This window comes from Sus scrofa, chromosome 11 (assembly GCF_054392235.1).
Source record: "Sus scrofa isolate SSC_HxYL_T2T_F1_AM1 chromosome 11, Sscrofa_HxYL_maternal_Yorkshire_Landrace_v2.0, whole genome shotgun sequence".
NCBI classification, from domain to species: domain Eukaryota; kingdom Metazoa; phylum Chordata; class Mammalia; order Artiodactyla; family Suidae; genus Sus; species Sus scrofa.
In genome coordinates, this window is record NC_139393.1 from 2,084,477 (window position 1) to 2,096,675 (window position 12,199).

At 44.7% G+C, this 12,199-nt stretch overlaps 1 protein-coding gene across 8 annotated transcripts in view; it reads right to left on the minus strand.

The window, feature by feature from the left end:
* MICU2 (mitochondrial calcium uptake 2) overlaps positions 1 to 12,199 on the minus strand; it is a 79,783-nt gene that overhangs the window by 13,325 nt on the left and 54,259 nt on the right. For 7 of the 8 annotated variants that reach the window (XR_014818905.1, XR_014818907.1, XR_014818904.1 and 4 more), the window contains one exon: positions 3,297 to 3,362. Coding sequence is in view for 2 of the 8 variants with exons in the window: in XM_021065452.2 (XP_020921111.1) it covers positions 3,297 to 3,362 (66 nt within the window). In the remaining 6 variants the exon portion in view is untranslated. Of the gene's footprint in view, positions 1 to 438; positions 3,363 to 12,199 lie in introns of all 8 variants that reach the window. The other variant, XR_014818909.1, reaches the window with a different exon arrangement.

Consider the following 12,199-nt stretch of genomic DNA (forward strand, 5'->3'; position numbering starts at 1 on the left):
GGTGTCGAGTTTCTCCTGGACTAATTCAGAGGGAATCAGCCACCATAGGACACTCACTCTTCCTGTCTAAGAACTAAGCCTGTCTTTACATTTATTTCACTTTTCTTACGTTCCTCGATTTTTGAAAATACTAACATCTATCTTTCACACATCTTAAAAACGAATTAATTATCAAACGTTTAGTGTCATTATTTATAAGCCACATCAAAACACGCTCTAGGAGTCCCCAACATGGTGCAGTGGAAATGAATCCGACTAGGAACCCTGAGGTTGTGGGTTCCATCCCTGGCCTCGCTCAGTGGGTTAAGGATCTGGTGTTGCCGTGAGCTGTGCTGCAGGTCGCAGACATGGCTTGGATCCTGTGTTGCGGTGGCTGTGGTGCAGGCCAGCGGCTGTAGCCCAAACTGGGCCCCTACCCTGGGAACCTCCATGTGCGACGGGTATGGCCCTAAAAGCAGCAAACAAACGAACAAACAAAAAAACCCACAACACCCAAAAAACCCCCCAAAAAACAAACATACTTTTGGTTCATATTTAAAAAGTAAAATCTTATACTATATTAAATATGTTGGTTTTCCTAAAACACCTGCTTTTGGGACTTAGTGTTGACTAGAAGCCACTGGAAACCTACAGGCCAACTAAGCTATGTAATTGCCTGTGATTTCCTGTCATGCCTGGAGTTTTTCTCTCTTAATTTCCACATAAATGCCCAAGACTATAAAACTGGACATGTCTGCATGAAGGTCAGAATACGAGCGGGACGCCTCCCGTGAGCACTATCACAGGACACTCTGGGGGAATTCTGTCCAACACACAGAGGAATAAACTAAGATTAACACTACTTAGAGATAATATGATTTTATACTTACAACGGTCAACAGAAAACATCAACCTAATAAGGAAAATCATTACGATAGACTGGTACAAAAACATTAAAAAATAAGTACACTTTCTATTCACTGTAGTAATTTTTCTCTTGAAAGAGAAGAGTCCATTTAGAGTAAAAAGCACAGTCATGCAATGTTCTGGGGACGCCCTTGAGAAACACATTTCAAACGAGTAAGAAAAAAAAAAAAACCCGCAGCTAAATCAGAGGATAAAAGCGGTTAGCAAAATGAGAAAGAAATTCCCAAAGAACAGTAGAAAATGTATAAAATAAGAAATACAAATGGTCTGTAGACTGCCTTCTTTTTTTTGGCTTTTCCTTTTTTTTCCTAGGGCCGCACCCGCATTACATAGAAGTTCCCGGGCTAGGGGTCCAATCGGAGCTGTAGCTGCCAGCCTACGGCACAGCCACAACAATGCGGGATCCAAGCCGTGTCTGTGGCCTACACCACAGCTCACGACAACGCCAGATCCTTAATCCACTGAGTGAGGCCAGGGACTGAACCTGCAACCTCATGGTTCCTAGTTGGATTCGCTAACCACTGAGCTACAACGGGAACTCCTAGACTGTCTTAAAAGAAACCCAAAAAACGATGAGATGCCTTTTCCCCTAACGCAGTGACACAGATTAAAGAACAAAACGAGAATGACACTGGTGCTGGAGAACCTGTGGGCGAGGTGGGTCCTCTCTCCTGGGGAGGTGAGCAGTCGCAGCCGCTGGGGAAGGCAGTGTGACAGCAGGCACCAAGGCCTCACAGGACGCAGGCCTCTGGCCCAACGAGCTCATGTCGAGACCTCGACCCTAGATTTACGTGTGGGGCTACTGACCGTGCCGGGCTTCTAACAGAAAATACAGGCACAGGCTTCATGACCATCCTCAGGTCAGTGGTTAAAAACGTTCATCCCCTAACTGTTCATTCATTCGTTCGTGGAGCACAGAGCGTGTGCCCGGTGCTTTGCCGGCTATGGAGACACACCTGCGTCGTAAGGTGTGGTCTTCACCCAAACGGAGGCTGGCCTTTGCCCTGGGCTGCCTAGGAGGTGACCCTAAGAAAAGGCTGCTTTTTTTGGCCTGCAGGCCTTCGGCCACGCCCGGCAGTCTCACCCTGAGACTGTTGGGCTCTGGGCCATGGGGCATCAGCCTGTTCTCCAGACGCGCGGAGTCGGGGGTCAGCCGCATGGGCAGCCAACCAGGTGTGCCTGCTGATCCCCTCCGTCTCATCAAGGCCCTCTCTGTCCCTGCGGGGAAGGTCAGCGCCGTCCATGGCTCCTCAGACAGGACAACCGGAGCCCTGGACTCTGCCCGAGTGTCCCTCCCCCAGCCGACTTCAACCCGAGTCCTCGCACCGTAACGAGCTGTAGCCACGAACCTGACCACTTTCAGGGGGTTACTCCGAGTCCCTCCAGCCAACCATCAACGCCGAGTGGCCTGTGGCCTGCCCTCACCTCGCACCACCTCAGAGGACCACAGACGTCTCAACAGTCACGGGCGTGGGACGCGTGTTGTGGCAGGGGACTGCCGAGGACACGGGGGATGTGTGCGCCCAGGAGGTGGGAACACCATTCATTCAAGGACCCGGACCCAGGAAAAGTCACACGGGCACTGAGAGGGAAGGAGACGGCACACACTGGGGTTTTAATAACTTGCCTAATGTGAAGCAGACATACTCTCAAAGAAGAAATGACTGGGAAATGTAGGAAAATCTCACAGAAAGCACGTTGTGGAATGACAGTTTATGGAAAGACCATCAGTAGAGAATGTAAGGATACACATGACAGGTGGGAACGAAACTGGCTCATTTTCTACGCAAGATATTTGCCAATACTTACCAAGTTTACCGACAGCCTTAGCAATGTTCATACCCTTTGATCCGGCAAGGGAATTTCTGGGACCTTATCCCCCAGACATAGTCACATGTGTATAAAATGATACAATTACAGGACTATTAACTGCCGCATTCTCTGCGATATCAAAATATTGGATGTATGTTACATATCTTTCAAAAGGTGGACAACTATGTAAACCGCATGGAGCTATTAAAAAAAGAAGGATGTACTCAGATACAGGGAGGAGAAAACGGGAGGATGCAGAATAATGCAGAGACGACCACTGCTTGTGCAAAAATGGTAGAAAGAATCTGTGGATGTGGTCACATGCTTATTCACACGTCTGCTTTCATACACACGAACCACCTCTGCAAGAACACACAAGAACTGGGTGACTGAGGCAAATTCTGCCCTACCTACATTCTCTGGGGACTCTTTTGAAGTCTGGGTCACGTGAATGCAGCAAATCTACTGAATGTGTAGAAAAATTAAGTTACTGGCAATTTTCTCAACTATTTGGGAATACTTGCGTGAACACAGGTAAGTAACACCTGCCTGGAAATATTTAGCTTACTCGCACGTACCTGGTGCTCTGTTTCATGAATTACTGCTGTCTTCAAGTCATCCTGTTTACTTATGATCTTCTGCAGCTGAAAAGAGTACAAACATGAGTTTAGATACGTGTCTACTGGATTTTTCAGAACAACCCCAAAGACAGATGCTAAGTTTTTTTTTTGTTGTTGTTGTTGTTGCTTTTTAGGGCAGCAACAGCAGCATATGGAAGTTCCCAGGCTAGGGGTTGAATTGGAGAGGCAGCTGCCAGCCTAGGCCACAGCCACAGCAATGCGGGATCCGGGCTGCCTCTGCGACCTACACCACAGCTCATGGCAGCGGCCACTGCACCACAACGGGAACTCTGAGGCTAAGCGTTTATTATAAAATACTTACCAGTCATTCGTTCAATTATTTTTGCACTATACCTCATAACATCAGGGGTTTTTTCCTCCTCTTAAATCATGTAAGGATCAAAGGGGAAACCCATATGCAAGCATTAACATTATTTTTACTGTAACTTGGACAGTTTTCTCCAAGGAACCTGGCTTACCTCACACACACCCATTCAGAAAGCATCATCCTGTGAAACATGATCATCCTCCCTCTTTGAAAGAACTTTGTTCAAAATTAATTTTTTGTGTCTCTGTTTACAGACACATTTCCAGAATACAGCTCTTGAAAAAGCTATTCACATCATACAAAGGTCCTTCCCTTTCCTTTTTATGCACTGACAGAGCATTAAAATAACTTGAAGGCTCATATTTCTACTGGTTATAAAGCGGGCACTAGCACCTTGGGGCTGAGCACACGAAAAACCTACCACCTGCGGAATCACTTGTACCAATCCTCGCACGGGAAGCGAGTTACAAAAAAAAAGGTTTTTAAAAAAATTAAACGTAGACGAAATCTCAAACGATGGATTCAAGTCCATTAGGAGACAAAAGTCACTCATCTCTTTCTAGGCTATTTCTTTGCTCATAGTTTGAAAATAGCTGCCTCTAAGCTCCAGGTTGACTCTCTTCAACGAGGCTGCTTCTGTGTTTGTTTCAGGCACCGGCTTATGTCTAGTTCTCCAAAGCCTCCAACTCCTCAGCTCTCGACCGACCACCCCCGTTTATTTTAGGGAATAAAGGTGGAAGGCTTCTTGTTTGGTTCATCCTTTTGGTTTAAGGTGACAATCAACGTGCTGCCAGGCTCAACACTCAAACGTTTGTCCCTCTGCTTCCATGCGCCCTCTCAACTTTGTAGAATGGAAAATTTCTTTTTTTTTTTTTTTTGTCTTTTTGCTATTTCTTGGGCCGCTCCTACGGCATATGGAGGTTCCCAGGCTAGGGGTTGAATTGGAGCTGTAGCTGCCAGCCTACGCCAGAGCCACAGCAACGAGGGATCTGAGCCGCGTCTGCAACCTACACCACAGCTCACGGCAACGCCGGATCGTTAACCCACTTAGCAAGGGCAGGGACCGAACCGGCAACCTCATGGTTCCTAGTCGGATTCCTTAACCACTGCGCCACGACTGGAACTCCTTAGAATGGAAAATTTCAAAGGGGGCCCTGAGAGAGCCCTCAGCACGGCCTGCTCAGGGCCAACAATCAGCAGCAGCCTGCCTTCCTGGCCCAGCCACCCCCGTGCCCCCTCAATCCGCATTCTGTGCAGCTGCTCTTCCGCAGAAATGTACATGCGCGGAAATGCACAGACGGACACACCCGAGTAAGCGGGCCCCTGCCGCAGAGCAGGGCACTGCCACTGCCGAGTTTTTAAGGGCACGACGGCATATTGCTACCTTATAGGCGCCACGCTGTACAGCAGAGCTTTATAAACTTTCCAGTGCAAGCCTTTTTAAAATATGTTTTAATGTTTTTTTCAAAGCCAAATACCCAGGCGGGGCACAGGTAGGTCTGTTTAACTTTGTAAGAAGCTACCGAACCTCTTCCCAAAGCGAATTCTGGTTCCTTCGTGTCCTCACCATTTCGTGTTCTCAGTCTTTCGGATTAGGGCGGGCCGTTTGGCTGGAGGAACAGCACCGTTTCAAGGTGGTTTTAACTTGCACGTCCCTGATAATTCACATGGAGCACTTTCCCAAATGCTATCTCCCATTCGTACTTTTTTTTTGGCTGTGCCCATGGGACTGAACCTATGCCAGAGCAGTGACCCAAGCCGTAGCAGTGCTGGGTCCTTAACCTGCTGGGCCATACGGAAACGCCTCTGTTGTAGTCTTCTGCCTGGTTAAAAAATTTATTTGAAAATTACTAAGTTTTAAGGATTTCTTATATATTCTGGATAAAAGTCTTCTGTCAGTATCTGTTTGAAAAATATTTTCTCTTACCTTACAGTTTGCCTATTCATTTTTTTTTTTTTTTTTTTTAGGCAGGGGTGGAGGGCTGCACTCAGGACACACAGCAATTCCCAGGCCAGGGACAGAATCCACATCACAGCAGTGACAATGCTGGATCTTAACCTGCTTCACCACAAGGGAACTCCAGCCTATTCCTTTTCTTAACAGAAGTTAATTTTGATGAAGATGATTTTATCGTTTTTTTTCTTTTATAGTTACTGCTTTTAGGGCCCCAAGTAGCTCTGCCTATTCTAGAGCCTGATGATATTCTTATATTTTTTCCTAGAAGCTTAATGGTTTTAATTTTTATGTTTAGATATGTAATAAATCTCAAATAATCTTTTTTTTCCTTTTCCCGTCTATGCTGTGCAGCAGCTTGATGTGGAGTCTATTTCCAAACCAGGGACTGCACCTGGGTCGTAGCAGTGAAAGTGCTGAGTCCTACGCACTGGACCCCAGGGGACCCGCTCACGTACATTTCTGTGTGGGGGGTTTGGTAGGAGTCACAGCTCGTTTTCTCATGTATAGATCCTGTCCACTTGCTCTAGTGTCGTCTGCCGAAAGCTGAGTGGCCACGTACGTGTGGCCTCCTCAGCATCTCTCACTGGTCTACCCGTCCATCCTCAGGGCGGTATCACAGTGCCCTGATGCCACAGCTTTGCAGTATCTTAAAGTCAGGCAGTATGACAGCTGTCCAGACTTGTTCTTGTTTTTATTTTTTTTGTTTGCTTTTTTGGGCCGCATCCACAGCATATAGGGGTTCCCAGGCTAGGGGTCTAATTAGAGCTGTAGCCACTGGCCTACACCACAGCCACAGCAACACAGGATCTGCGACCTACACCACAGTTCCCGGCAACACCGGATCCTTAACCCGCTGAGCAAGGCCAGGGATCGAACCCGCAACCTCATGGTTCCTAGTCGGATTCGTTAACCACTGAGCCATGATGGGAACTCCCAGACTTGTTCTTGTTTTTAAAGATTGACTTGAGTATTTCAGGTCCTTTGCTTCTGAATATACATTTTTAAAATCAGCTCGTCAATTTCTATAAAAAAGACTTGCTAGCAATGCTGAATCTTTAGACCAGTTTGGGAAGAACTGACACCTTAACACCACTAAACCTTCGAATCCATAACATGATGTATTTCTTCATTCACTGAGGCCTCCTTGAATTTCTACCAGCAATGTCTGAAGTTTCTGGTGTATATTCTCCGTTAAATTTATTTCTACTTATATTACTGGATACCCTCCAAAAAAGAACTGAATTTCAGTTTCCAAATGTTTGCGACTATTACATGCAAACACACATGACTTTCTATGCTTCGATTTTGTTGGTGCCTCAGTCATGATATCTGTGAATCAAGTCCGACTTACTTCGTCCTCTCTAACCTTCCCCCCCGCCCGTACTGCTGTTATCCCTAGAATTTCCAGGAAAATGTTACACACCAGAGGTAAGAAAAGACCTTTGCCTTGTTTCTGACCTCAAGGGGAAAGCATTCAGTATTTTCTCTTGTAGCATGAAGCTACTTTAAATTTTTTGTAAACACCCTTTATCAGACTGAAGAAGTTCTTTCCTATTGCAACTCTCCTGAGTTTTATCACAAAAACCGCTTACTCGGTTAAATGCTCTGTCTGCATGTGCAGATAGGGTCACACCGGTTTCTCCTTTATTCGGTTAAGACGGAGGTCTGTGCTGAGTGAATCTTGTGTTCCTTGTACAAACGGTTCCTGGATGTGCTTTGCTTCATCTGGTTCCATATTTTCCTATCTCTGCTCGTGAGGAAAGTAAGTCTAATTTACTTTTCTCATTAGGTCTTTGGGTTTTTTTTTTGGTCTTTTTAGGGCTACACCCGCTGTATATGGAGGTTCCCAGGCCAGGGGTCCAATCAGAGCTGCAGCTGCCGGCCTGCACCACAGCTCATGGCAACGCTGGATCCTTAATCCACTGGGGGAGGCCAGGGATCGAACCCTCATCCTCATGATACGAGTCAGGTTCGTAACACACTGAGCCACCATGGGAGCTCCTTGTTAGGCCTTTTTAGTTATCAGAGACATTTTGGTCTCTAACATGAGGGAAGTGTCCTTTTTCTTGTATTTCTTACAGAGTCTGTGCAAACTGGGCATTTCCTCCTCCTTAAATACATGACAGATTTTACCAGTGAAACCCTCTGGGCCTAGCCACTTCTTTGTGGGAAAGCTTTTGATAAGCTATGCACGTTTCTGTGCCATTCTTGTCAGTTTTGTTGTTTAAGGCACGAGTGCAGTCATCTGACTGATCAAATTAAGTCACACACGAATCAGTTGTTCACAACATTCCATTTTCACCCTCTGATTTCCACAGAGGCTGTGGAGCTCTCTCCCTTCTCACTGCCAACACGGGTAATGTGGATCTTTGTTGTCTGTATTTGTTAGAACAAATACTGAAATGCAGGGAAAAATGATCATTTATCACAGTGACAATTTAAAAAACAGAAAGAGGAATTATTCAGAAAATCATATATATATATCTTTTGCCTTTTAGGGCTGTACCCGCAGCATATGGAGGTTCCCGGCTAGGGGTCCAATTAGAGCTGCAGGAGCGGGCCTACACCACGACCAGATCCGAGTTGCGTCTGCGACCTACACCACAAGGCAATGCCAATCCTTAACCCACTAAGCGAAGCCAAGGATCGAACCTGCAACCTCATGGCTCCTATGCGGATTTGTTTCTGCTGCGCCACGACGGGAACTCCCCCTGAAAATGATATAAATTTTTACAGGGACTTCAAAACTTACCTTTAATATAAGACAACATAATATAATAATTTCACATAGTTACTGTAAATAGTTACAAACAGAACAAAAAAGCAAATAGGATTAGTTAACTGAAATAACTTTTTAAGGAGGCTTATTATAGTATTGGCTTATTCCAATACCACGTGGAATTTAAAACAAGGGTCTGTCCTGAAGCCTATCCATGGGGGTTTAGTGTCACATAAAGCTTGTCACGTCAGTCTTACCTAAAACATTTTGGTTTGGACTCAGGGAGAGGGTTCTGGTGTTCTGGGAAGGCTACACTGCTGTATATTTGGTTCCATGGCAGCTGCTCCATTTCAAACCACTTTACATCCTGGCGTCCTCTTAGGCCCAAGGTCTCTGTCTCCCAAGGTTCTTTCTTTCTTTTTTTTTCTTTCTTTTTTTTTTTTGCATTTATAAGATGTTTTATTGTCAAAAGCACTAGTTATATGATTTTATTTTATTTTTTTCTGCTATGTTTTCTTTTTTAATTTATTTTCCCACTGTACAGCAAGGGGGTCAGGTTATCCTTACATGTATACATTACAATTACATTTTTCCCCCACCCTTTCTTCTGTTGCAACATAAGTATCTAGACAAAGTTCTCAATGCTATTCAGCAGGATCTCCTTGTAAATCTATTCTAAGTTGTGTCTGATAAGCCCAAGCTCCCGATCCCTCCCACTCCCTCCCCCTCCCATCAGGCAGCCACAAGTCTTTTCTCCAAGTCCATGATTTTCTTTTCTGAGGAGATGTTCATTTGTGCTGGATATTAGATTCCAGTTATAAGTGATATCATATGGTATTTGTCTTTGTCTTTCTGGCTCATTTCATTCAGTATGAGATTCTCTAGTTCCATCCATGTTGCTGCAAATGGCATTATGTCATTCTTTTTTATGGCTGAGTAGTATTCCATTGTGTATATACACCACATCTTCCGAATCCAATCATCTGTCGATGGACATTTGGGTTGTTTCCATGTCCTGGCTATTGTGAATAGTGCGGCAATGAACATGCGGGTGCATGTGTCTCTTTTAAGTAGAGTTTTGTCCGGATAGATGCCCAAGAGTGGGATTGCGGGGTCATATGGAAGTTCTATGTATAGATTTCTAAGGTATCTCCAAACTGTTCTCCATAGTGGCTGTACCAGTTTACATTCCCACCAACAGTGCAGGAGGGTTCCCTTTTCTCCACAGCCCCTCCAGCACTTGTTATTTGTGGATTTATTAATGATGGCCATTCTGACTGATGTGAGGTGGTATCTCATGGTAGTTTTGATTTGCATTTCTCTTATAATCAGCGATGTTGAGCATTTTTTCATGTGTTTGTTGGCCATCTGTATATCTTCTTTGGAGAAATGTCTATTCAGGTCTTTTGCCCATTTTTCCACTGATCAATTGGCTTTTTTGCTGTTGAGTTGTATAAGTTGTTTATATATTCTAGAGATTAAGCCCTTGTCGGTTGCATCATTTGAAACTATTTTCTCCCATTCTGTAAGTTGTCTTTTTGTTTTCTTTTGGGTTTCCTTTGCTGTGCAAAAGCTTTTCAGTTTGATGAGGTCCCATGGATTTATTTTTGCTCCAATTTCTATTGCTTTGGGAGACTGACCTGAGAAAATATTCATGATGTTGATGTCAGAGAGTGTTTTGCCTATGTTTTCTTCTAGGAGTTTGATGGTGTCCTGTCGTATATTTAAGTCTTTCAGCCATTTGGAGTTTATTTTTGTGCATGGTGTGAGGGTATGTTCTAGTTTCACTGCTTTGCATGCAGCTGTCCAGGTTTCCCAGCAATGCTTACTGAATATCCCAAGGTGCTTTTGAGACGGCTGGACGATGCTGATTCATGACAGCAACGTGCTACGTGCCAGGAATACAGGGAGGTGAAGGACCAACATCGCCTCCTACCAACCCCCCACCCCAACCCAAAACACTGAATTAAGCACTGAATTATACTCTAATGGCCACGGGAACAGGCAAGTGAACAGATGATAAGAGAATTCAGAGAAGGTCAAGGGTCCTGACTAGAACACAATACAACAGGGCAACAGGCTGCTGAGGCTGCTGGGGAGGGACTGTCTGACACGCCTATTTTGGACAGTTCTCTCTGAGGACGTGACATTTGGGCGGAGATCTGAATAATTCAAAGGAACGGGGAAAGGGCATTGCAGGGAGAGCTAAGGGCCGCGTTTCTGGTAGAAAAGGAGGGCTTTGTTAGAGGAAAGAAGGCAAAGTTTTAGGCAGAAGTGGTAAAACAAGCCCGAGGACACACTCGAGTCCAAGCTCTGAACGTCGAAACACGACTGCCAGACCGACCAACGTTACCAGGATCCGGATACTTTCGATTCCTGGCTGAAAATGAAGAAAAGTACATAAGGGCAATTTAACTTATTTCTGCTTTGAGGATGGATCCTGATAGTTCAAACTCTGCAATAGGAGCACTTCCAGAATCGAGAAGAATAAATCCTACTGAAGGCCTTTATATGCAATAACCCCTCTAGCAGCTATATTTGGCATATGACAACGTGGTAACATCACAGCAGGGAGAGCACAGGCACAGCCCTGCCTGCCAGCGAGAACGCGACATGAAGCCCAAGGACCCCCAGGCGGACGTTTATGTGAGTAAACAGACCCATCATCAACCTACTGTCCAAAGAAGTGGCACTAAAGCCCTGGCCCTTATCCCAAATAAGCAGATGTGCCATCAAGGTAGAGACCAAGCGGATTAACGATTACGGCTTTGGCCACTGGGGGCACTGTCTGTCACTACCTGACAGAGAACCACTGGTACAGACGGCTGCTATTTCACTTGCTCTCGGGATACACCGACCAGCAGTTTGTTGATCCGGATACTAATAAAACAGGAATGTACCACGAAACACAAAAGGAACAAACTAAGGCAACTTATATTTTAGGACATTTCCACAAAACGTTATATTAATATATTTCTTCATTACTTTTGCACTTGCTGTTCAAATCACTTTATGTCTCTATTTTGGGTATTAAAGTCATTCTTGTTACTTTTTTAGCACTTAGGGTAGCAAGAACAACAAATAAAATTCACTGGGGAAACATTCAGATGAACTGGGAAAAAAAAAAACCCTCCACAAAACCTTGCCTTTTAAATACGCTTTTCTGATATAAAAAGAACTGTTTGGTTCTTGCAATAAAATGTGACGTAGAAGATGCTACGTACTCATGCTTCCTAATACAGTGACCATAGAGATGAAATAACTATTCAAATAACTAATAACTAATGTAAACACAGTTTTTTCTCCTCTATGCTTTTTTTTTTTTCTTTTCTTTTCTTTTTTTTTTTTTTTTGGCTGTGCCTTTGGCATGTGGAAGTTTCCTGGCCAGGGACCAAATCCGTGCCATAGCAGTGACGACGCCGGATCCTGAACCTGCTGCACCCCCGGGCAACTCCTACACCGCCACCTGAAATTAACACGCTGTGTCATGCTCCCCGGGCTCTGCAGTTTAGTGCTGTGTCCCTCACACCAGCACGAAGAACATCTTACGGGCTTAGAAGGTTGAGCTTTGTAACCTTAAAGAGAAAAATCAGTGGTGCATTCGAACATATTCTTTTTCTTGTTTTCTTACTTCACAGGTTAATCATCCGAGAGCTTTCCAAACATTTAAGGAAAAAACTGTTGTGTTCAGAAAGTGTTTTATAAATTCAGCGTGTTACACTATTATGTTTAAAGAATCTGAAAGATTTTTTTTTTTTTTAAGGGCTGCACCCACGGCACATGGAGGTTTCCAGGCTAGGGGTCTTATCGGAGCTGCAGCTGCCGGCCTACACCACAGCCACAGCAACATGGGATCT